Genomic DNA, 26,954 nt, shown 5'->3' on the forward strand with positions numbered 1-26,954 from the left:
AGCACTCCAGGTTTATGAAAACATGACTGTGTCTCCAGCAAGGTCTACATCTAAGCCCACCAGATCGAACATCTAGCTACAAGAAATCTACCATTATGAGAGCTGGAGAGATGGCTCAGCAGTTAAGAGCACTGACTGTTCTTCCAGAGGACCTGGGTTCAATTCCCAGCACTTACATGGCTGCTCACAACTGTCTCAAACTCCAAGATCTGACACCCTCATACAAACATAGATGAAGGCAATGCACATAAAACAATTTAAAAAAAAAGAGGAAATCTACCATTGCTTCTTTTGAGAAAATGAAAAATTGCTCTCAGCATATGGTAACTAAATCTACTATTACCCTACCTGGCTTATGGAAAAATTATAAACTCTTGGCTCTACCTTCTTCAAATGTGTTTTCTGTTTGTTTCTCTACAGGGATGTCCCCTGTAACAATAGCAGGATAGCAGGAGAGTACTGTTTTCTGATCAGCATATACTATAGCTTTAGCTGCTATTTGTAAAGAAAGTATGTATCAAAAAATGTTTTTGTGGGTTAGCTACACTATTCATTGATATGGTTTTCAAGCAAAGAAAGTGAGAAAAGAAGAGTACCACCTAGGGACAACCACGTATTATATCTTAGTTCTTTTCATCTTCATAACAACACTTGTTGTCACATTTGATACACAAGAAACCTAAGCCTCAAAGGACTCAAGCGTCTTGGATGAAACACACACCACATGTGAGGGAAATGAGACCTCAGCCTGTCTTCCTCCAGTCCCATGTTTGTCCCTTTACTGCTTCATGCCTTTCTCCAGGGTGGTCTCTGGAAAATTCTACCCACATCTAGTTTAAGCCCATTGTTATTTAAAGGTCAGCGCCTGTCTCTGTTCAGGCAACTAATCCCAGACAAAGCCCATGCATGTCCAGCACTAGCTGCTTGTCTAACCTGCAGACTCTACAGTAACAGCCCTTCTGGAGGCTGGCCAGACCTTTAGCCTCCCTGGCACACTGCAGTGACTCAGGTCAGAGTACAGGCGCTCAAAACAAACCCGTCTAAACAGGACCTCAAGAATGTCAGTGACTGTGGCACTATTGTTTTCAGATGACCTTGGCTGGGGGCAGAGACCACTCACTCACATTCATAAAAATATGAAGCCGTACAACATGGAAAAGTTCTGTGGAAAGGCTTCACTGTTTGGGGGATTAGAAACAACATTTAAAATAATGGGTTCTGTTTTTGTTTTTACAGCCTTATCAACTGACTATGGGATAACCTGATAAATGGAAGTACTCCTTCAAATCTTTGTTCTTCCTTTCCTGAAGGAAAATAAAAGCTAAGCCTTCGGTGAAGTTGCCTCTGAAGGCCAAGGGGAAGTGTTTGTTTTGTCTTATGTGTAAAATCAGAGCTGGCATCCAAAAGAACTTGATGTCCCCATGAGAAATGAAAGAGATCATGGCAAGCAGCCGAAAAGAGCTGATAGCGTGTCGCCCTGTGTACATTCCTCACAGGCCCCTTGCATTGCTCACTTCAGAAGAAGAAAACATTTCCTGCCTCAGTGCATAGCAGAGGAAGGCAACTGGTCTGAAGTGACCTAAGAAGGCTCTGGCAGTTTTCCAAAGACCTTAAGCAGAATTATCTCAAAGCTTCCATTAACTCAATGAGCCTTTGCAGTATGGCTTGGAACACTTCTGCATTCCAGAAGAGGGGTGATGGTGGCCATGGACTGTTCCCCGTGAGACACCTATGCAACCCCTGAAAACATCTTCACAGGTGATGCAGAAAAGGGTTTCAGAGTTTATGGTATGTTCCCCCAGATTTCTTCACTCCTATCCAACCATAATTTTCTTTTGAAGACAGACAGGAATTTACTAATGTCCGTAATCCTATAGAATTTAAGAAATCCCTTCACTGAATGAAGAATGGTTTACGTTATTCAATCACTAGTGATACCAAGGTCCAATGGTATTTCTTGAACACTTGCTGTGCCTCCTGCGCTAAGCTCAGAAACAGCGAATACAAAGCTGGCAAGCCAACCGTGCGTCATGGAGCCATTGGTCTATTTCTTATTCTGTGAACTGGAACCACCAGGGAGGGTTTAACATAGATCATGAGTCAAGCCTCTTCCCTTAACATTCACTAAAGTTGGCTGATTTGGTGGTAGATGTGCATAATAAAACTCAGAATTCCAAGAGAATATGATAAAAGTGATAAATGACGGAGGAAATAAGAGATTTTTTGTGCAAGGCTTGTACAACCACAACAGGGCTGACCAGTGTGTTTTAAATGATAGTTTTTAAGTTAGCCTAAGAAATATAAGGGAATGTTGGGTAAAAGGAGCATGGAATTCAGAGGTAGAGAGGCCCGTTTCTGAAGCCAGTCAGTGGTGGTTCTCATGTAGCTTAGCTTGCCTGAGGCTCAAGGCTCATGGAGTGGAAACTATAGAGAGAGGCTGGGTAAGTGGACAGGAACCACAAAAAAAGGAAAGGCGCTCTTCCCAAGTGGTGGGCCTTTACTCCCGAAGCCATTAGTGTTGTAAGAAGTTTGCACAGTGATCATGTGTGACATTCCCTGTTCTTTTAACTTTTTTACCCAGATACAGAAAATTAACCAGGAAATGCATGCCTAGGCTCCAAAGCTCAGGAAAGAGAAAGGGGACTTTAGAAATTCACATTTCTCATAAAGCTTTGCTTTCCAGCAGCAAACATGGGGTTCCTTTGTCTGTCTGCAGGTGAACCACCTTATGACACTTTGACCTAAGTTTCTTTCACCCCAGTGTCTTGAATGTACATTCATAATTCCTGTTTTCTACATAGAAAACCCATTCTTTTACTTTTGCTTCAACTCTCAGGACACATACACACACATTTGTAGATCTTTAAACAACAACATGAGAATTCCCTCAAATGACACCATTTCTTAATTCTTGGGGAAAGGATCAATATTTGATCTTCCAAAGCGATTGGTCACTATTCTAATTAAATTTGTATCTAGGTGTCTATTCCAGTAAAGCCAGTGACTTGCAAACTTCCTGAGCCTAAATCCTGTACCCTAACTGATACTGAAGACACTTAAATCTTTGTTCCTAGGAAGAGGGAAAAACTCTGGGGTTATTGAAGAATAATTTGAGCTTTGTACACCACAGTCCAATGGAAAAAGGAACTGAGAATTCCAAAATTGACTTTAAAACATTCTGTCACCTTACTTACCTGATAAGGCAAGAAAGGATCACTCATTTTTTTTTCTGGGAACTGATGGTAATTTTAACTTTTTTTTTTCAGACTTCCCTATAATTACCTCCCAGTTTGCATAAATTCTGAAACATGTTTTTGTTATTTATAACCTATTTCCCCACACACACTATTCATAAACCAGTGGAAAAACAGTTCTTACAAATGACTGAAAATTCAAGTACAGTACCCACTTGTTTGACTCAATATTTTGATTTGATTTAAAAATCAATAATTTACTTTAACTAAATGACAGACATTTTGTTCCTATGTACAAAGAACTCAGAAATTCCACCCTTCCTCCCACATCCCGTTTGGTCACAAAGATAATGGCTGCATTGACAAGAACTGTTTCCAGTTGCTGTCAAGGGTCATTTCAGAAAGACAGCTCAAGAAAAGGTCTCACCCTTATTTTTAATATAAAACATTTGAAAATAAATAAATAGCTGTCGGCCTGCAGGGTCTTCTTGTTTTTGCAAATGGAGACCTTGGGAGGAAGTAGTTTGTGCCAATGAAGGAACAACTGGGTCAGGTGAAGAAGGACAAGGACAGGAACCCAAACCTAAATTCCTGTCCTCAAGAGCTCTGAGATAGATGGTGCATCTGCTCCCATTTGGTTCTCCTTTCTCAGCCACTTGAGGTGTATGTAAATTTCCTTACACTGAGAGCAGGTGTGTCTGTAATTACTGGTGTGTCTGTAATTACTGGTGTGTCTGTAATTATTGGCGCCCCATACAGATCTAGGAGATGACCGCCTATTGAGTAGAGTGGCACCATGGTAGAGTGGTCATGACAAGTGCTTTGGAATAACACTTGACTTTGAATTCTAGCTCAGCCTCCTGAATTGTTTCCTTGTCTATAACTGAGAACAAAATGCCTCCTGTTGTCAGTGCTAAATACAAGTAAGATGATAGAGGTACACACACAATAGGCACACTGAAAATATATTCCCTTGTTCCAGCTCACTGTTCATCCATATAACTAATATTTACATTCACTGGGTTAGTTAAATCCAATCAACATTTCTCCATACATGAGGAACAAGCATGTGGCAAGACCCAGTAAGTACACTGAAGTAGCTATGAGAAGAGACATCCCTTCTCACCTCCTTCTCCTAAGGGCTGGGACTACAGATTTACCCCCACACAATCTTTAGAGTGAGTCACTCTGTCCCTACGTGGGAACAGTAAGCAGAGTCAGGCATTACCAGTCCAAGCACAGCTTTGTCTACAGTAGTGGTTCTCAACCTTTCTGACACTGTGACCCTTTAATCCAGTTCTTCATGCTGGGGTGACCCCAACCATAACATTATTTTTGTTGCTACTTCATACTTGTGATCTTGCACTGTTAGGAATCGTAATGTAAATATCTGATAAGCAGGATATCTGATATGTGCCCTGAGTGAAAGGGTCGTTCGACCCCTACCCCGCCCCAATAAAGGGGTCACAACCCACACCTTGAGAATCATAGTCTAGAGCTTCTCAGTGCTCAGACAGCTAAGCGCCATGTTTTATGCTTTAATTTCCAGTCAAGAGCCAATGAACCTGTTTTTAGTGTTTCGGTTTTCTAGTGAGCATGTGATTAGAAGAACAAGCTAATCATATGATAATCAGAAGCCCTGATCTAGTGTGGGACTTAGATAGGCTGTGACATCCTCCTAGGGCCAATGTCTGTTTATTTAGTAGCTTTCAGCTTCCGTCTTCAAATAAGAAATTTTTAGGAAGTTTCCACCCCTCCAAACACTCACACACACACACACACACACACACACACACACACACACACACACACTTACCCTTCCTAGTGGAATTTCTACACTGGAACACTATAAACAGATGGACAGGCTCTGCTTTATGGGACCCTGCCACCAAGCTGCCACCAAGCTGATGATGTCAAGTCCTTGCTCTTTCATACGGTGCTAGTAAAGACTTGAAATGGAAATCTTGAGATCATAGGTGAAACATTTACAAGGTAAAAATACTGCAAGGTAAAAGTTTCATGTATCTCAGTGAAGAAATTATTCACCTTGGTTCATAATTTCCATTTGCAACTTTTTTTTAAAGTCTCTGTTTCTCTAAGGTTTTACTCCAGATGCTAAAAAGTTGTGCCCAACAGGAAGCTGCTATACTTTTTAATTCCTGCCTACTTCACTACTGAAACAGAATTCACATCAAGAAGCATATCAAAGAAATTTAAAAGGTACTGACTCTCCAGAGGCTAGCCTTGAACCCTGCAGCACAGTACAAATCCTAAGCGAATGAATACGCATTAAGCTTACTTTTATAAGAACTAAAATATATTTAACAGCTCAGGGATTACTAAACAGTGTGCCAGTTTTCATCAATGGAAACTTGGCCTAGGTCACAAGTCATTATTCTAAAGAACAAGGACCAAAGAGTAAGTCTCCCCTGAGATAAAGGAGCAAAGTTGAGGATGTTGAAAGTGAAAGAAACATAGATTTGTGGGTACCACAACTTCTTATGCTGAAAATAATTCAGGAGAAATATCTAAATAACTGACAGTATTGTCTGTTTAAAAAAAAAACTATTAATGAACAGTTAAATAAAAAAGAATGCCTCCAAGTACTGGAGTTGCTTTTGAAACACTACTGAAACATAAAAGATCTCACTTGTTGGTCTTCTTGAGGACTGACATGGCCTTCTGCTTTACAAGTGTCTAGCTATGTTTTAGGTAATTGGACTGGAGAATTCGATACTACGATGGAGCAGCTGAGAGTGGCCATTATCACAGTAAATTCTACCAGAGTGGACGCAGGACTAGCCACAGGATTATCACCATGGATTGCTGCAGCCATGAATCATCTGAAGGAATGGGCGGGCATGGAAGCATTAGCAGGCCTTCTGGTGTTGGTCTCCTTGGTTTGCCTGTGGTGTATATGCAAGATTAGAGTCTCACAACAGCGTAATGCAGCCATGATCATTCAGGCCTTTACAGCCATTGAAGCAGGACAGTCTCCCCAAGCATGGTTGGCTACCATAAAAAGCTAAAATGTTATGCTCAGGATGCGAGGCTAAGCACTGCACTCAGGGTCAGCCGCTGTAGACCCAGAGAAGAGCATGTCTGATTGCATGCGGGTTGATGCCCCAGGTCCCGCCTCTGAGAAAAAGGTATTGGACGGGTCTGATGCTCTTTGGGTGGATGACACCTAAATGAACATCGGTACAAAGTCCCAATTTATTTCTAATATCAGAGATCAGACCTCTACTCTTGCCTGATGCATCTAAAACAAAAAGGGGGAACTGTAGAGAGCTGCGTCATGCCACGCCTTAAAGATGGAGCTGGTTTCCGCCTCCCACCTTCCCGATGGCGAGTGCTCTCTGTCACAAACAACTCCACATTTGGCTAAGGCTGAGGATCTGGCTTGCTTCCATGTATGTGGACCTATCTGCATTGCCCACGTGGCACGCTGGGGTTGGCTACCCAGAGGCTATTTAAGCTGTGGGCTGGCTTTCCCCAGGGTCCGATGATTGTTCAAGGTTCCTGAATAAACTGCATTGAAAAAAAAAAAGAAGAAAAAAAGAAAAAAAAAACAGATTTTGGACTAAACTGTATATTGTATTTTCTTTTAAAGTCAAGCAGCATGGCAATTTTTTAAAGTTGGACAAACTACAGTCAAACTAAATATGAAAAATGAAAATCAGTATAAAAGAAAAAAATTAATGGGTAATTGACTGATGTTGTAAAAGGCTGATAGTTTTCCCTACCATGGTGGACAAATGTAAATACAGTTACATGATCCTAGCGTAGCTCATACTGAGTTAGTGAATCACAGACTTTCCAAAAGGAACAAAAATATACAATTATTAGCTTCCCAGAAACAGGATACAATGTTGGCAAATTCGATAAAATATTACTTTGTGAGGGTGTTACTTGATATTTCAAATACAGAAGCAATTGTAAACATTGTCTTTGGCCTTCAGCCCATAGGGCTGGGTACCATCTATGCATCTGGCTAATTCAATGAGGAACAGCAATGATTGAGTGTGTGGGGTGGGCTCCCGGGTGACCTGCGTACTTGTTCAGACACTGGAATGTTGACATTCCTTGCTGAATGGGCCTCTGAGGTCTGCTGCAACCAAGTACCACAAACCTTAAGACAACAGACATGCATTGTTCCGGCACTGCAGGCTTGAAAGCTCATCACCACAGCTTGAGCAGAACTACGTTCCCTCTAAAACCTGTGAGAGAGACTTCCTGCTTCTTCCTGGCTTCCAGAAATTCGTGATGACAGAATCCCAGTGTTTCTGTTTGCACATCAAGAGTGTTTCTTCTCCTTCTTCTGCATCCGGAAGTGGCTGTCTTTGAAAAGTCACCTGGTACGAGATGCCGCCTCAATTATTACCTCTTCCTGAGGAAATATACCTGTGAGGACCTCATTTCACAGTCATTCGGGGGTTCAGATTTCATAGTTCCAGTGTCAATGGGACACAAACCAACCCATAACAATTGGTTCTTATGTGGTTTGAAAAAGAAGGAGCAATATGGTTAGAGAAGCAGATTCTTTAATTCTTACCATCCTTGATGGAGTCAGATAGATGATGGAGTCAGCCTTCACCATTGAGCTGTGATACCAGTGCCTTCTTCCTGTGCCACCATGTTGTTTCTGCTTAATGGAGATGACATAAGTTATAGCAGAAGAACTGTGGCAAGGATGTGAAATTCATAAGCAATGCTTACCCGCATAGGAGTGCCACGAAAGTTTTCGCTAGATGGAGAATTATCTATTTTATTATAAACAATAAAAAGTTGTCTTATTTTAGAGAGCATAGGTTAAGACTAATTTTAGTGGGCTATATCACTCATCTAAAATGGGGGAATTATGTCACAGTATTCTTTTTCAAAAAGGTTTATAAGGTAGCTCTTGTTTTCTTGCTCCTAATAGCTCTCTCCTTTCAATTTTGAAGCCCTGTTCTTTAGAGAGACAGAGTGGATTGTCTTTCTGTTTTGGTTTGGTTTTGCTTTCACTCTTTATGGTATTCTTTTTTGTTTTGTTTTAAAGAAAAAACTAAGTGGCCATTTAAGAAATGCAAACAGACAAACTTTTGTGGCGGTGTCTTGCCACACCTATTATATTAGCAGAATCATCACTTGTCTCTTCGCTACAATGAAACACTTGGAGGAATTAGTTTAGAAAGGAGGGCCTTGTTCAGGCTCACCACTCCAGGGGCCACCAGCTATCATAGTGGGGAGGGTAAGTCCACCGAACAGGAGGCAGGAAAGGAACAAGAGCACCCGAGGAGCTTGGTTTTTCCTCTTTACTCAGTATGAGACTCCAGCCCATGGAATGAGACATGCACAGTTAAGGTGGGCCTTCCTCCACTGGCTGACTGACCATGCATAACTCCACAGACATGCCAGAAACTTCTCTTGTAGGTGTTTCTAGATCCCATCAAGGCTTAATCAGTTTAAAACCTTCCGTGCCTATCAAAACCCTCAAATAATGTATTGATCTGCCTATTTCGTTTATTCTTTAAATGTTCTAAGTAAATAAACTGAAGGCAAAATTCTACTATGATGATTTTTAAGTAGCATAATCATGTCTATAATAACAAACTATGAAGCACCATTTGTTTTTGTTTGTTTTTTACAGAAATTGACTTTTTAAATCATGGCAGACTACCACGATCAAATGGTAGTCAAAATGGTAGTCAACATCAAAAATCAAACCTGAGATGCTCTTTGGCAAGAAAACACAGAATGGTTTTTGGGTGACATGCAGAGAAAACACTGAATCTAGACAGTCTACCACAGCATCATGTAGCGGTACAACGCTCTGTGTATGATGTCTGGGAGGGTGATGCTGTGGCAAGTCTAGCATGAGGTAACTATGGCAACCACCCAGCTTGGAATAAGGACAGCGAAAAGAGCTTAGTTTTAAAGCTTATTTCATTTTTCATTAGTTTAAATAGTCATATGTGGCTCGTGGCTTTCATAAAGAACAATGAGGGTCTACAGTATCTCCTATTATTCCTCTGTCCCTGCCTTCTCTTCAAGCCTCCCAATGTCCCTTACGCTCCTCAGAACTCTTGTTACATGGAATGTTGACCTTTCCTTCTGTTCTTTTTATTTTCATTTTGCTTACTATGATCCTCTCTGAGGATATAACCAACCTAATGAGTTCTGCCGTTTCAGCTCATGCTGAGACTTGAGGTGATAGTGGCTGAGCTTCTCAGATTTTGGAACATCTACACAATGGGGTTAAGACTCAGTACAAAACACAAGATTCACTTGGTTTCCTATGCACCTTATTCTCTTAGCTTAAGGCTAATTTCAGATTGATTGCTAGGGTACCCATGTTTCAACAGTGACCTGCCATATGAGGGAAATTTTGGAATTTTTAATTATGGCATCACTTTTGTACATAAAATGTTTTAGATTTTGAAGCACTTCAGATGTGTGTGCGTATGTTACACATATGTGCGTGTACCTGCATGATACAGAATCCAGAGGAGGGCGTAAGTGACCTGTCCTGTAGCTGCCCTATTTCTTTTGAGACTCGGTCTCTTGCTGAACCTGGAGCTGAGCTGGTTGTCAGAAATCCCCACTGAGATTCCTGACTCTGCCCCATACAGCACTGAGGTTAAAGTTGTGCAAGTGACTCCCCCAGGCTCTCTACATGGGTTCTGGGATCAAAGTGATTTGAACCATCTCTCCAGCCCTAAGTTTTGTATTTTTTAGGTTAGGAATGTTTAACTTGAGCTTGTTTACAATTATTATAAATTTTACCCAGATTTGAGATCTTATTAAAGTTTTATTAAAATTTTGACATATTAAAGTGACCATAAAGCAGTGAATGAAGCAGCACTGAGTATCTCTCTGAGGATGAGCCCTTAGTTGAGGACAGTGAGGTGCTGTGAACTACAGCATTGGGCATGGATTCTTGATTAGTTCCAATAGTTCTACTGTTGATTCTTGAGGAACTTTTCTATAGGATGATGTCATCTATTCAGACAATTTGACCTCTGCCTTCCAACTTAAAGTCTATTCTTTTTCCTACATAACTGCTCTGTATAAAATTTCCACATTCTAGACAATAGTAGAAATGATGCTTCTATCGTGTTTAAGATTTTTTTAATATTTAACTGATTTATTTAAATTGTTTTTTTAATTCTTTATTAATTACACTTTATTCACTTTGTACCTCCCCTGTGGTTCTCTCCCTCCTCCCATCCAAATCCCTCCCTTCCTCCACCCTCTGCATGCATGCCCCTCCCCAAGTCCACTGATAGGGGAGGTCTTCTTTTCCTTCCCTCTGACCCTAGTCAATTAGGTCTCATCAGGAGTGGCTGCATTGTCTTCTTCTGTGGCCTGGTAATGCTGCTTCCCACTCAGGGGGAGGTAATTAAAGAGCAGGCCAATCAGTTCATGTCAGAGACAGTCCCTGTTCCTATTACAATGGAACCCACTTGGATACTGAACTGCCATAGGCTACATCTGTGCAGGGGTCTTAGGTTATCTCCATGCATAGTCCTTGTTTGGAGTTTCAATCTCAGGAAAGACGCCTGTGCTCAGATTTTTTGGTTCTGTTGCTCTCCTTGGGGAGTTCCTGTCCTCTCCAGATCTTACTGTTCCTCACTTCTTTCATAAGATTCCCTGCACTCTGCCCAAAAATTGTCCGTAAGTCTCAGCATCTGCATTGATAGTCTGCATGGCAGAGCCTTTCAGAGGTCCTCTGTGTCAGTCTCCTGACTTGTTCCATCTTTTCTCCTTCTTCTGATGTCCATCCTCTTTGCCTTTTTGGATAGGAATTGATGAGAAAAGATTTAAAAGTCTTTCAACTCCTGACACATAAAGCTTCAAAATGATCATCTTTACGAGATGCTATCTTGCTAGCTGCTTGTTTTTAAAAACAGAATGCTAGTTATCATGTGGAGAAAGTTCTCTCCCAGTCATACTTTTCTGAGAGATTTTATAATAAATGAGTGTTGGACCAGGTCAAGCTGAATTACTTCCAGGTCATTAGCAGCCGTTAACAGCAGCTCACATTGAACTCCCCACAGTCAATAGTTTTATAAGTGTTTGCTGAGTTAAACTTACCTGAAAACAACAAACAGTGAAAACCTAGAATCACATATCAAGCGACATTCTTTGACTAAATTACCCTTGAATATTTATTTGGAAAGGCTGGTTTCCCCTCCCTACCTTCAACACAAGCCATATAATTCATAAAATAATATAAATAATAAGTTACATTAAATAAAATTTAAATTTGGAAAGGACTGACTCTGACACCTGGTACTATGAGTAAATACAGTCAGCTAAAAACCTTCCTGAACTGTAACAGGCTTCGTCAAAGGGAAGATTGGGAACACAAAGGCTCCGCCTGAGACCTTCTGTGTGGCTTTGCAGCCTCAGCAGTTGTGCCAAATATGAAAGATTCCTCGACAGCTTGATACTGAATTTGAGTATCACAGTTCCCTCTAATTAGGCCACTTGATATATATTTTTAAAGTCTATCAACATCAGAGTAATGTTTTGCAGCCGGGCTTTGTGGCTTCCACCAGAGGTCTAGATTTTCCTCCTGGGCACATCTGGGGTATTTCTTGCCAGGTCTCATGGCCCCAGGTATGTGATTTTCCTTTCAGGCATCTTAATTGGACTTTGCTGATGAAAAAAAAAAAAGAAAGAAAGAAAGTCCACAAGGAACATGCAGTACAAAATAATATTTGTCTCTGATGTGGTAGAAATAGAAAATTACACAAACAACTTGGCAATTATAGGTTCATCACCACTGGGGTAAAGAGTTATAGACCGTTTCTCACCCTCAATTATCTGCTGGTTCCCAGTTGTGCCAAATATTTGGTTTCTTTGCATGTTTCTTTGAGTTCCACTGCCCAAGAATGCCAGCCGGGAACAACATTGGCCAGGTTTGTGGTGAATACCTTTGAGGGCAATAATATATCATAATTAATCTCTAAACTTCCTTTTGGAAAATAAAACATATTTCTGGGTATACTTTACTGTCTGGGGGGCAAGAAATGACAGGAAAAGAAGAGAAGCAAGGAAAGGTAGGGGGGTATGATTGAAAACATTTGACTTGGCTTGAAATAAAAGTGCATATTTCACACATATTTTTAAAGCAACCCCAGAAGACAGCCTGACTTCGAACACACTGAACAGGAAGGCATTTACTGTTGGAATGCTTGCTGAGCCCTTCCAAAACACACATCTTTAATACCCCTGGGCTATCGAAAAAGAGTTGGGGTGAAAATATTTAATTTATATGTGCAATCTTGCTTCCTGTCTTATTCCACCTTCCCCAACCCCAAATGCCAACTGTGTTTTTCAAACCTTGTGAAAAAATGATCGGAAATGGTTTCACAGCCCTCCTGCCCCCTTTTGTTGACCCAGCTGTACATTTTACCTCAATTTATAGCTCACCTGGCTTGAAGACCAAAGGGGAAGAAAAGGTAAAGACGGATGTTAAAGACTCTCGTGGTTGCTGTGGCTAAAGAAGAATCTGGGTGGAGGTAAGAAGCTGGCTGTGGTGTGCGTATCAAGGGCATGAGGGTGTGGAGCAGGGCTTGCCTCCCTTCAAAATGTGCGCATTCACTAGTGGGGCATCCAAAACAGGTACACAGATGGCCAGAAAGGGAAAGGAAAGGATTTTCTTGGTATCAGATGAGTAGCTGAAAACACCTGAAGCCTATAAAATTTCCAAAGAACAGTGCTAGTTCTCCAAATAGAAACTTTGAAGTATTTGGGGGAGGAGGAGAGAAAAAAAAAATCATTTAAATAATGAAGATTCTAATCCAAGCAAAAGTTTTCCCTCCAACTTCAGCTACATTAGAGTGCTTCAGAACTTGGTTTAACGTGGAAGATATACTCTCCAAATGAGTCCCAGGTGTGCTTTCCCATGTATACCTGCTTCCTTGTTTTTTGATTTCTTGAGAACACGGAGTCAACGAGCAAAAAAACATTTGAGAGACAATCTGGAGCCAAATGGAAATCCAGCAAGCTTCAAGTTCAGATTTCAAAACTCTTGAATCCAATCTAACTTTGCCAGAAAGTTGACCACACCCTATGGAAATCCATCTCAGGAAAGGCTTGGCTCGGTACTTGAGTGGTTTGTTTTAAATTCTTATGGAGAAAATCTGTAAACAGCTCCAATAAGCATTTCAACATTGTGCCTGCAGCTACAAAGCTGTCTTTCCAGTTTCCTTCTGCGTCAGAACAGCACTGAGCAGAACACTATCCTTGGGCATTCTCTCTGCCTCCAGGGTCTTTATAGTCCTTTAATGTCTGGGGAACTAGCCTGCACTAAACTTAGAGCAAGACAGTATGCCCCTTTGATACTGCTGTGCAAGTACTGACCGGCTTCAGAATATGGTGCCTGGGTCTCTTGTTAAAGCAGCTCTCACTCTTATGAGTGAGAAACATGACACCATCAGTTCTTACCTCGCAGTTTGGGAAGCCTTCAAATGCTGCAGGGGCATAGACGCATGTTGACCCTGGGCAATCTTGTGAGCACCCACATTACTAATTTTTATCCTTGGAACACATCATCCCTGGGGATTCTTTCAGGGAAGGTCATGAGAGAGCAGATTGCTGGTATATTCTGTGGCCGAGTTGAGCAAATTATCAGCACAAAGCAAGTGTTGTACTGGCCATGTGCCATCACGATTAAGACTTTTGTCCAATTCTTTCTCACTGTGTGACAAATCCGCTGTTCTGACCGGGCATCCCAGCCTAATGAGATGCTGGCACCGTGCTCTTTTACTTCCCAGCCTGCAAAACTGTGAGCAAAAGAAATGACTTATTCTATGAACCAAAAAGAGATGGCAGCCTCAGAATCTCCGGGAAAATTCTCTGCCCAGGTTTCCATCCCCTGATATTACATACCATGCAGCCACATTCGAGTTATGCCAACCAGTGTACTTCCGGGGAACTAAATCTCAGGGTGGATACAAGAAATAGTCTCTTCTAATTTCTGTGATGCAGTTGCCCCAGATTTGGTCAACTTCAAGGTATCAAGCTGGGCATTGATATAAACTGAACCCAGCACTTACCTCAAACCAGCTTACCACAGCCCCAACAGCAAGTCAAGAATGGATAGCCCTCCACCTCAAGGAATCTTGAAGATGCACATTCTCTATTGAGTGAGGGGCAAGCCAAAGAAGCCTGAGGCCTAAGGCTTGAGGTCCTAGGATCGACTGTGGGCAAGCACCTGCATCTTAGACAGGCTCGTTGAACTTCCTGACCATTTTCCTTCCTGTTCTTCCATCTGGATCTCTTTTGCAGCACAGTGTGTGTCTCCCAGGGGTATCTTCTCAGATGCTGTTGTCCTCTGCGTTCACTGTTCACTTTTCCCCTCCTGTTAAAACCCAGTCCAGTTCCTCTTTCTCTAAGCCTGATCCCTTCTTCCTGTAATGACTCAGATTGCACGTGACCCAGGCTTTGATTAGTACACCCAGCTCCGACCCCAGCTGTCTAGGCTGATGTAGAAAGATCTACAGCTTGTCCTGTCTCCAATCTGTCCTCCTTCTGAGCCCCTCTAGCCTCCTCCCCTTTACCATAATGCAGTGTGTGCTGGCAGGAAGTAATATACTCTCTACCTAAAATATTAACTTCTGGTATTTTTAAATAGAAAGGTCATTTTAAAATCGAGAAAGCATGCAAGCCCTCCCATATTCAAGCATGTTCCTCACGCATTTACTATTGGGTGAACAAAACTACCTTATTTGGGAGAATTGTCAGTGTGGTTTGTATTTTTGGACAATAGCCTCTAGCATATCTGAAAATCACTCTGTGCATGACTGAATTAGATGTCATATGTGATGGCTAGACTGTTGCCAGTACTTGTAAGTACAGGGTCTGTGTTAGCTATGGTTATTGCTGGGATGTCGGACTTACTCCAAACAGTTAGGTCATAACCACTAAGTGATGTTCATTCAACCAGGCCCTTACAATACAGCAATGGGAGTGATCACTCCTACGCCCATATTTGGTCAGGCCATAGACACACTTTCTACTATTTCCCCATCAATTGCCTAAGACTTCAAAAGCCTGCATGAGATAGCCCCCTGCGCAGCTTGCCAGCTCTCCTCCTGGTCCTGAGATGTTCCGAATTTCAGAAGACTTCTCGTTCTTTTCCACCTGTGTGCGACTTTTCCTCGGTTGTTAGCTATGACTTCAGATAACCGTGCTTCAAAGGGTCCTTCTGTAATCATTCAGACACTTTGTATTAATTTACTTTATTTTTTTTCAACATAGCAATTGTATACTTTTTTTGATATTTACATTTATATATCTTCCCCACCAAAGCACAAAGCCCCGTCCTATCTTTCCCAGCATTGGACATTTAGCTTAGTCTCCATATATGTGAAGCGATGACGTGTGTTATTATTGTACATTTCCTGCAATACATCTTTGCATTTCATCCCATCTGCAGCACACTACATTCAATGGTATTTCCTCTGAAATCTCACAAATCGTTTTCCCCAACCCAACTACTTGAAAGCCTGGAGAATAGTTTCTACATTGCAAAGTCTGTCGGGTATTTCCTGTGGATGATTACTATGTTCGCACAGAAAGAGATGGTCATTTGACCTCTCATCTGGGCCTTATCTTGCCATCATCAGGAATCACAAATTGAGTGCCTCATTCTAAAAGTGATAAGGAATTCACCATAAAACCCACTGGCTGGAATCTGGATTTTTAGCAACTTAAGTATCCATATCATGGAGCATGAACTGATTCATCTCTGGTTACTGCAGTAAATAGATGGGGAATAAGGGGAAACAGTAACAGCTTTACATGAATGGATCCTCTGAGTCACTGTGGTAAGACATCTAGAGTTCATTCAGCCTAGGAGAATTGAAATCAAAGTCACGGAAGCTCTTGGCTAAGCCACACTGAATGTCTAGTCATGCTCTGGGGAGATGATCGGCTAATAAGGTGCTTACCACAAAAGCATGGACCTGAGTTTGGATGCTTAGGGACCAGGCCTAGACATGTCTTGAAGCTTAGAGGAGAGGCCCAGGCAGGTCCTTGCAGCTTAGGGGCCTAGGTAGGTCCTTGAATTGAAGCTTAGGGGAGAGGCCTAAGCAGGCTCCTGAAGCTTAGGAAACAGGCCTAGGCAGGTTCTTGAAGGTTAGGGAACAGGCCTAGGCAGGTCCTTGAAGCTTAGGGGCAGGCATAAACAGGTCCTTGAAGTTTATTGACCAGTCAAGCTAACCAAATCCATGAGTTACAAGTTCAGTGAGAAAGCACTCCTTAAAAAAAAGAGAGAGGAGAGTAATCAAAGAGGATATCCTGTGTTGGCGTCTGGACCTTTACCTGCACCTGCCCATGCATGAATATTCACTTTCACAAATAAATATATATACCCATGTACATATATGCACAGGTTCACACACATATAAAAAAAAATCTAGTCATTCTATCGAATTGCTTTTGCTGAAACTTTGCGTAGAAGGCAAGGTCCTCTCTAGCACTCATTGTATAATTGGCAAAAAACGGTGGGGGGGAGGAAATGAGAACAAATAATATCATAAAATTGTTTCATAATAAATGTGAATTATCCAACTGAAGTTTGACTACTACAGACATCAAATGACTGCCAAACAGTGACAATAGAGACTGAGAATTTGGCAATAGTGACTAATCCATGGGGGCTGGCAAGAGAGAAACTTAGTGGAAATGAGGGTAAGAGAGAAAAGATTCAAACAGAAAGAGAATACTAAGAGGCAGCACGTGGGTGCTGTTTCATTTGTATTTCCTCAAAATATGAAACCAACCGTGGCTTTAGTTATGATTTTTCTTCACCTATTTATCTTGGTGAGGGGAGCAGAAGTCTGTGCATGCCACATTGTACCTGTGTAAGTCAGAGCACAACTTGTAGGAGTGAGTTGATTCTTCCCATCACACGGGTCCTATGGCTCAAACTCAGGCCACAAGGCCTGGTAGCAGGTGTCTTTACCCACGGAGGCACCTTGCCAGCCCACGGCTTACCTGCACAGTTTGGATGCTATGTTTGGATCTGAAGTGTCTGAAAGGTCATACAACCTTTTAAGAGATGGGGTCAGGTGACAGGAAGAGGGGCCACTAGGTCCAAGCCTGGGACTGACAGATCTAGGCCTCACCCCTCTGTCTCTTTTTCTTGCTTTCACTGCCTCTCTCTCAGATGTCATGAAGGGAGCAGCTTTGTTCCATTATGTACAACTACCATGGCTTTGCCATAGCTCTAAAACCAAGCTCTAAGCTCCAGAACCAAGCACAGGCTAAATGTTGATTTATTTTGCCACAGCGCAGAACTCTAATGGCAAAATACCTGCTGTCATTTGATAAACCACTGGAGGACCGAATACTACCCACCCCATACAAGTTTGACTCTTAACCAGGTGTGTCATTCTCAAAGATGAGAGTAAAGAGCTCATCTTTTGAAAGTGTTGAGAGAGACTGTTTGTATCAAACAAGATGTGTTCTGCATTTTGAGGCATTTATGCAGTGAAATAAAATAACTCATAATCCTAAGAAGTAGACTTCCTGATGAAGCTATGCCCACTGTGGGCCACATAGATAAAGAAAAGGAGGGAGCAGCCCTCCAGTGTGGAGCGTCCATATTGGTACTCATATTCTTCCACAAGCTACTGCAATGAACTGGATCTCATAGGGTACAGAAAGCTACTTCTGAATATGCAGGGACTCCTGCCTGTGGATCACAAGGTTTGAAGAATAATGTACGACTCGCATCGCCACAGGAAATGGAAGCTTTAAGTCTCCTGCTTGTGATTTGTTAGGTGAAAAGAATGACAATAGGATTATAAGTCTTTTCCCTACAATAGACTACAGTCTGCTACCAAAACCAGACTATGACATCTTGCCAAGGTTTTCCCGAATGACCTTATGTCTTTGTAGCTTGAACGAGAACGCAAGGTCAGACACAAAGGATGCTGAGGGTGAAAATTGGATTTCCCGGATGTGCAGGAGAGGCAAGCAGAATGGAGAGATTAGAAAAGATCTGAGAACTTCTCTGCCTTAATTTCTGACACAAAAATAAAGTACTCTGAGCTATGCGGGAGGGTAAAGTCTCAATGGTGAACCAGTGGGTACAGAAGGAAAATACTACAGAACCAGGGTGATGCATACTTCCAAATTAAAAGGATATGTTTATACTCTTAACACATTATTGAAAAGAGTCCCTAAGTTAACAAGGAGAATAGGCTTAGTTTGCTCTCTGTTGCTATGATAAAGACCACTGAGCATGAAAAAGTTTACTTCAACTTATTCTTCCACTTCACAGTCCTTCGCTGAGGGAAGTCATGGCACAAACTTAAGGAGAAACCTGGAGTCAGGTGCTGCAGCAGCAGCGGCTGTGGGAAATGCTGCTCCTAGGCTTGTTCTTCTGGGCTTGCTCAGTTGGCTTCATTGTTTGTATGAGTCAGCATTTCACTATGTAGGCTTGACTGGTGTGGACCTTGCTGTGTAGACCAGACTGACCTCAAATTACCAACATCCACCTGTCTCCGCCTCCCAAGTGCTGGGGTTTACAGCGTGCTCTCCATGCCCACAGCCTGCTGCTTTTTGCACCTCAGGACCACCTTCCCAGAGACGGCACTGAGACAGTGCGCTGCATGCTTCCACATCAACCATCAATCAAGAAAGTGTCCCCCAGGCTTACCCATGGGCCAACCTCACGGGGCACTTTCTCAGCTGTGCTACCCTCTTCTCAGATGACTCCAGGCTGTATCAAGTCGACAAAAAAGGAGAGCTTAATTAAATATTTCTATGAAAATGGCAGCCTACCTTGGTGTGGTGGCACAGAACTGTGATCTCAGCTCTTGGAAAGCAGAGAAAGAAGAGTTTTGAATTTGAAGACAGCTTGGATTATACAGTGAGCCTCTATTCAAATTACTGTCACCACGTACGTATAGATAAACTAGAGTTTAAGAAAAAGCCTAGAAGAAAACATTAATGAGGAGGTTAATATCATTCAATATCCTGAGCATAAAAGCTAGTGTAGGATGAAAAGGAGTGTAGAGGAAAAGACCTGCAAATACCGCTTTAAAACGTAAATGCATGTCCCAAAATAAGCACACTTCTAATTTTTTTTTAAGGAAAATAACCACCCAAAATATAGCAAATCACAAGTTGACATCCCAATATGCCAAAAAGGTAGGATTTGCTGAAGGAGGTGGAGGCAGGAGGATCACAAGTTTGAGGCCAGATATCTTATGCCAGGTGTGGTGGCACACACCATTAATCCAAGTGCTCAGGAGGCAGAGGCAGACAGATCTTCATGAGTTCAAGCCCAGACTCGTTTACAAAATGAGTCCAGGACAGCCAGGACTATTACACAGAAAAATACTGTCTCAGAAAGAAAAAGAAAGGAAGGAAGGAAGGAAGGAAGGAAGGAAGGAAGGAAGGAAGGAAGGAAGGAAGGAAGGGAAAGAAAGAAAGAAAGAGAGCGAGTAAGAGAGAGAGAGAGACAATTTACCTTACCAAGGGAAAAAAACACATAAAATATATTTTAAAAGATTTTCTAAAATGGAATTCCAAGAAATGCAAACAAGTTAAGATTTACTGTGATTTTATTATTAAATGTTTTAAATACTTACTCCAAGTGCTATGAATAGCACCATGAAGTAGGTAAGCCGGTAGACTGAAATGGAAAAGGGAAATCTCAGACTCTTTCCACAAGTCAGGAAGTCACATACTGAAATCCTTTGACTCTGTAGTTCCGCTTCTAAGGAAAATAGTCTAAGTCTGGCAGATAGAGGAGTCACAGGGCTGAGGGTGAAACTAACTAGCTTCCCAGCTAGGCTATGCAAACCCCTGAGTTCAGTCTCCGGTACTGATGGATATAATAGCTTGAGTTTTAATGATCGACATGAAAAGTGGCCTACCAGCATATGAAGCATGCATAATGCCAAGTGGTTAAGTTGCGACGGGTGGTGTTGACGGGTGGTGTTCTAAAGGCTCCGAAGAATGGACGCCAACACATTTCATCTTCACGACAATTCTATCAGCTCGGTGTTCAATCTCATTTTAACGGTGAGCTACAGAGAGAGTAAGTCAAAACAAAAAGCCAAACAGAAGCACTTCCACTAGAGAGCCACGGAGCCCAACCCAAACCCCCGCAGTCTCCAACTGTGTCACTGGTCTGCAGGCCTCATGGAGACCATACTACGGAACACGCTGCCAGTGCTAAATAATCTTAAGCACATCTTAGTGATGTGCTAACAGGCTTGTGTTACAATTAGGGAAATATTAGTGATATAAGAATGCACATGTGAATTTATCCTGATGTTTGTAACAAGCAAAATACAGATGAATAGGAAATAAAATTAGTAAGAAATAATATAAAGGGCAAAATGACTATCCTTGTCTAGTAGAAAGCTAAACTTTCATCTTCTTTGCCACACTTTCATGGACTTTGTAAAGTTCTAATGAAGATACGTTGCTTTTACAATCAGTAAACATTAATGTATCCTCATTTCTAAAAGATAATTAAAATATTAGTTAGATATTTTGTAGCTATATGTAACAAAGTGTGATCTAGTTAAAAAATTACAGTTGTATTTTGATGACTAGTCTATACCCCTGCCTTGAAACATTTTGCTGTGCCCTAGTTTTCTATGTTCCTTGGTGCTTCTGGTTGACATACTGCACCCTGAGATCAGTATGTGCAGGGCTTAGACCCCTGCCATGAGTATAGAAGGCCTTCCTTTCCCAGGCACCCAAGGTGTTGCCTTCAGCATGAAGTTCAGAGCACAACTGAAGACAGCCTTCAAGGGTACTCCATTGCATCACTGCAAGTAAAGCATCCAGAGTCTTAGACCTTCTATCCCCATCAATGGAGAGAAAGATTTATAAAGAGAAAATTAATATTTTCTTTCGTTTAAGCCCTACTCTTGGCAAAGGTATTAAAACATTCCTATCTATAGCCACTGCAGTGTTTCTTCCAAATAGAACCTATTATCGTGTTAAGGAAGCAAACTGGCCCTTCAGTTTCTTCCATGAAAGTTGGATATAGTTTGGGCTTTGGAACCAGTTGGAAAATGTTATGTAGACATGCTTTTCTTTGAAGTCTGAAGCCATTAAAGACGGATGAAACATCTGTACTTGTACACACAAACCACCTCTCCTTACATTAAAACTGAACACAGCTTTGCATACGTTATTTCTCTCCGTCCTTCAGCCATCCCTTGACAGGAATAAAGTTGCCAGTCCTTAGGCCATAAGGAAAGTTCCAAAACAAAGTTAATTATGACTTACTTCTAAACAAGCAGGCCTGAAGTAGTAAAGCTGTTCGCATACCACAGAGTTTGAAAGGCTAAATGCTGACCACAAGGAATGAAAAGCAATGCGCAAGTAAGGGAATGCAGGAATTATGGTTGGGAGTGATTGTTGTTTGGGATCTGCCTGAAAGATCTGCCGAAAGGCATTGGCAATGCTCGGATGACCCTCTCAGCCTGCTGGGGGAGATTTCAAATGTTCTGAATCCAAACTATCGCTTCCTCTTCCAGTCTCTCTGTGTCTCTGTCTTTGCCAAACCTCACAACCCCTGAAAACAACATTCTAGCTAGGTGTGGTGGCTCCCAGCATTTGATAGGCTGAGACAGGGGGATTGCCTGTATTACAGCATGAATGCCAGGCCAGCCCTTTCTATAGAATGAGATCTTATCTCAACAAAACATAAAACAAACAAGACAATAACAAAGTCACAAGCAAAGAACCATCCTCTGCCACTGAAACCCAGGATAAGAGTTTTCAAATCCACCAACCAGATAAGGAAGGGGTCTTTAGAGACGCCAGGAGGCTCTAACACCTAGACCCATTATCTCAGCCAACTGTGACCTCTATGTCAACAGAGACCAATATAAGAATATTAATTTTAACTTCATTCTGGATTTTGAATTTTAAATTTAAAAACTGACTTTTAAAAAAGTAGGTAGGCAAGTCACAGGGAGAAAAACAATAGAATTCTTATCTTACTGGAAGTACAGAGGACTGGGGGACTGTAATGGGATCTCTGTAGTGTTTCTGTTTGGTGGAGTATAAAGTCTAGTCTACCCTGAAGGCTCTCCACAGCCTGACCCTTCAGTTCTTTTCCAAATCACGCTAGACACAATTCCCAAAGCGCACCTGCCAGCCTTTGCTCACGGATCTAGGCGAGCGCTTTGTTCCCCTTCAGACAACCAAGAACTAACCAGTTGAGCCTATAGTTAACATTCTATCCTATAGCGGCCTGGGTAAGGCCAGGAAACTATCATTAGGTGGCAGTGAGGCCAAGACCATTGTTAACTGAGGAGAGGGCAAGTATCACTTACATGACAGTAGATTCCGTAAGTGCTAATGGACCCTTCTTCCTAGCTGGCTTGTCCGAAAGGAAGACATTTGTGTTCATCTCATTAAAAGGAGTAATGAAACAAGGGCCCCAACAGGTTTCTGAGAAGCTGCAGGCATCCCTCAGATGACCCATTGCTGTGCCTTATCAGGGAACATCACAGGCAGTTCACTGTATCCTTGCTATTCAGCGCACAGATCACTTGGTCTGAGGTCAAATTACAGAGAATGAACTTGAGAAGTGGGAATTCTAACTCAGACCTTCTTGGTTGTTCTATTTCACTTGGCATTTTGTGTTAAGAATGCATCTGCCGCTTTCCTGTCTCCTCTGCCACCATGGCGCCAGTGAAAAAGCTTGTGGCCAAGCGGGGCAAAAAAAGGAAGCGGGTTTTGAAGTTTACTCTTGACTGCACCCATCCTGTAGAAGATGGAATCATGGATGCTGCCAATTTTGAGCAGTTCCTCCAGGAGAGAATCAAGGTGAATGGGAAAGCTGGGAATCTTGGTGGAGGGGTTGTGAGCATCGAACAGAGCAAGAACAAGATCATTGTCACCTCTGAGGTGCCTTTCTCCAAAAGGTACTTGAAATATCTCACCAAAAAATATTTGAAGAAGAATAATCTTCGAGACTGGTTGCGTGTTGTCGCCAACAGCAAAGAGAGTTATGATTTGCTTTACTTCCAGATTAGCCAGGATGAAGAGAAGAAGGAGGATTAAGACACATTGGTCTGGAATGTTTTGTATTAATTCATAAATAAAATTTAGGAACAACAAGAACAACAACAACAAAAAAAAGAATGCATCTGCCGTCTCAATTCAAAGAAATGTGTTCATGTACATTCAGAAAACAACTCTATGATGTTTCAATAATCCCTGAACAAAAGAATTCACAAAACAACAGCTAGGAAGAGTGATCTCTGGGGATCCGCCCCTCCTAGATTCTTTTGGGACAGGGAGGAGTTCAGTTTCCCCATTAACATCAAAATTAAACAAAGGACAATTCAGTTATCAGAAACCACTTTCTTCTTTTGATCTGAGAACGTGTCTAAATTTCAAAGCTGTATTCTGCAACCATGGAAAAAAAAAAAAAGCTTTCCTCCACTAGGTCACGAAATAAGTGGTAAGAACATGCCAAATTCTCTAAAAGGCATAATATCCTTCTATATTAGCTAGTGGGCTCACAATCCAACTGTAGCTGGCTGCAAAAGCTAGAAATTGTCACCTGAGCTTTTTCTGCACTTGGAGAGGAGCCAATGAGAAAGCCTTTGCCAGTATCAGCCTCCTTGGTGCCACATTACCAGGCCAGCGATAGCATTAAGAGGATATAATACAGAAAAAGGAAAAGAAGTAGCAGTGCCCAGAACACGACAAACTCAAAGAAACTCATTGAAACTGCCTTTTCAGCCCAGATCCTTTCACTTTGGACACACTTGGGACCTTTAGTAGCACATGTCCCTGAATGAGTCAACAGAAGGAGTAGTGTGTTTGCAAGGCACAGGGAGACCCCAATTAAGTCTCTGTTGAGACCCAAATATGAAGACCTAAGTCGCAACCCTTGTCCCCTCCACCAACCTCCTCTTTAAGTTGTGAGGACAAGAACAACAAAATACCTTTCATGTTACTATTCCATGTAGTTTCTCTGCCCTCTCCCCATCCCTCAGGTCTCATATGCTGGAGAACTCTGGCCTCCAAGGTGCTAATCTGTTGCCTTAGATACTGTTTCTTTATGAGGCAATGGGTGGCAGAGGGCATGCCTTTGCTGCATACCTTGGCAACCGTAAATTGCTGAATGCCGCTCCCATGAATGCAAGCCTTTCACTGCCATCTGGACATGCCCACAGGTATAAACATTTTTTTTCCCTTGAGGAGAACCAGGGAATACACATTGCATCAATAAACCTCTTGAATGACAAACAAAGCTGCTCCAGATGCTGGGACAGCTACAGGCCCTTGGAGTTGCTCTAACATACATCCGTCTCTGAAAGCCTAGACTCTCCTCCAGTCTTCTCAGACAGATGCATGGCTGAGGTTAGTGAGAGAGGCATGCAGGAGCGGCAGGGCGGCGGATCTGCAGAGGACACCATCGTAGGGAGACCGCGGAGACGGATCCAGAAATAAACCTCCTGACTTGAGACTGAAGGAGAGCTCATTCCGCAGTAGCATTTCCTTACTGAAACCCCAGGTAGAGATTCTTTCCCTTGGTTTGAAAACTGGCACTCACCCCACTCAAAGGTATTTTTATGTTCTTCATAGACAAACATTACAGATGAAATTCTTAACATATTTACAAGAACACAGACTTTGTACTTGACCGGCGGTGCAAAGGGAAGGATATGACAGGGGCTTTACTGTGTTTTCCTGTAAACAGCATCGCTATGAACTTGGAAATCAGTCATTGCCGGCTGTAAACTCCGTCTCTCAGTATCGTTATTACTTTTTTTATGGAGATGGTATCCTACTTTGTTATAGCGTACCTTGAACACGTTAGTTTTTTGGGTACAATATATTTTTTTTTTACTTATCTATATCATGTTCATTCCTTAACAAAGAGATGGAAATCAAATGGAAAAAAAAATAGGAACACTTAAGATTATGTAAGTCAAACAAAAAATTTCTACCGTGATCCAAGATTTCTCACAGGAAGAGATGAAAGGAGAGAAATCTCAGATTCTCCAGGTGACGATGTTGACAGACATTGGTGTGTCTCAGTGTGATAGACATGGGTGTCGGGGGTGTGAAAGAACAAAGGAGTGCTGGGGGTGTGCAGGTGTCAACATTTTCCTGATGTTAACACTTAAAAAGAGACAAGGCTTCCAAATTAAAAGACAGAGGAGGTAGACAGGTAAAGTTGTACAGGATTCTACCACAGTCAAACCCTTCCTGCAATCACTTGATTTATCAAGTCTGGTTTCTGCCTGGGCAGGAACTGGGATGGTTTAAACACCATGTCCTTTTTACAACACAAGAAGTGGTTTCCCTCCTTCTTCTATGAGAAATCTTTCAGGTCACTAAAAGTCTATGTTTGTCAGTTATAGAGTGTCCATTTTCAAACTATTCCGTTGACCCTGGCCTTTCTCTCCAACTCCCCCTTACGCCTTTTGCCTTTAAAAGTTCAGGATGTCTCAAACAGTAACTGTTACATTCTGTCTAGCAAGCCTGGACTGTGGACAGTGATCTAACCTCTTGGAAAAAACATGGAGTGCAACCAAAAACTGAGAGAGACATTCTCTCGTCCCAACCGCCAGCTCATAGGTTTCAAAGTCCTGGGACACACGTGGTGAACAGCCCTAGGCTCTAGCATGTAAATGGGCAGTGCCAACTCAAACACAGAAAGCACTTCAGCAGGTATAAACAACAGGCCAGGCCCAGAAGGCAGGCAGCAAGGGGGGCAGCCAGCCAGCCTGCCAGCCTGCCAGCCTGCCAGCCGACTCTTGCCTGCGTCATTCTCCCGCAGCCCTCTCCACATGGAAAAAAGAAACAGCCCAGTCAGACTGCAAACTCAGGAACTCAGGAGGCTCAGAGAAAATGAATATAGAAATATCTTTTCCTTAAAAGGGAGAAAGGTCTTCCTGGTTAGGTGTCTGTGTTACTGCTGGGTGACAGTGTTTGGGGGTGTGCGAGGACACATAAACCACACACACGCAACACACACACACACACACACACACACACACCTTGGCAGTAGTGTCACCAATAAGCATTTTGAATTTCCTAAAGCAGCAAATTTGGCCTTCCTTTGAGTATGTGAAAAAGAAAGTCATTCATTTCTCCTTCAGAGATTTGTCCATTTTCCACATGTTGTTTTTCGTGTTTCCTTCGTAGGTGCTTCGGTTTTTTGACTTCCAGCGTATGAACATCTATTGCTGACCTCTGTGCTCGGCGGGGGCACAGAAACTCAACGTCAGCAGCTCCAGATCATGGGCTGAACAACTGAGGAGGGAATGACTGTCTCCACCATCGAGACAGAAGGAACCTGAGCTTGCCGCACTTAAAGATACTAGATTTCCTGGCATTTTCTCTACCCATGGAGTTTTAAAGGCAATTCTTAGCCAATGGACTCTCCCCACAAAAATGCTTTAGCTGGTGCATGTTATTATAGAGAAAAGTTTTGTATTTTCCCTCAGTGTTTTGCTTAAAGTTTATTTAGTAACTTGTTGGATTATTTTTCTTCATTAATCCCGTGACTGTCATCTTGTGAGCACAATTAAATGTATCATGTTGACATCACAGACACAAGTAAGTATGTCCTGCGGACAAGAAATACAACTCGCCCTTGGAAAAATAGACTTGGAAGTTATAAAGTTTACACGTGGTAAGTCCCTAAACGACTCCCATATTGTTTTCACTAACTGTGCTAAAAGGCTTAAGGAGGTGCAGCGATGTTCTGAAACCCACACAGAATGTGCAGGACCACGACATACAAGAGGC

At 42.1% G+C, this 26,954-nt stretch overlaps 1 protein-coding gene and 1 long non-coding RNA gene across 4 annotated transcripts; one reads left to right on the top strand and one right to left on the bottom strand.

Moving 5' to 3' along the window:
* Window positions 1–10,435: 10,435 nt before the first annotated feature.
* LOC132649511 (uncharacterized) lies at window positions 10,436–14,657 on the bottom strand. Of its 3 annotated transcripts, none has more exons than XR_009587978.1 (4): window positions 14,079–14,657; window positions 13,635–13,972; window positions 11,999–12,118; window positions 10,436–11,840 (listed from the first exon to the last, which is right to left on the bottom strand). It is a non-coding gene; the product is annotated as an uncharacterized LOC132649511 (long non-coding RNA). The 3 variants fall into 3 exon arrangements; XR_009587977.1 differs by having other exon boundaries at window positions 14,246–14,656; XR_009587976.1 differs by having other exon boundaries at window positions 13,635–14,651.
* An 8,205-nt stretch (window positions 14,658–22,862) lies between these two features.
* On the top strand, window positions 22,863–23,243 carry LOC110558661 (large ribosomal subunit protein eL22-like). The gene has a single exon (XM_060373276.1). The coding sequence runs from the start codon at window positions 22,863–22,865 to the stop codon at window positions 23,241–23,243; it is 381 nt and encodes a 126-aa protein (XP_060229259.1).
* Window positions 23,244–26,954: the final 3,711 nt, after the last annotated feature.

This window comes from Meriones unguiculatus, chromosome 20 (assembly GCF_030254825.1).
Source record: "Meriones unguiculatus strain TT.TT164.6M chromosome 20, Bangor_MerUng_6.1, whole genome shotgun sequence".
Lineage (NCBI taxonomy): Eukaryota > Metazoa > Chordata > Mammalia > Rodentia > Muridae > Meriones > Meriones unguiculatus.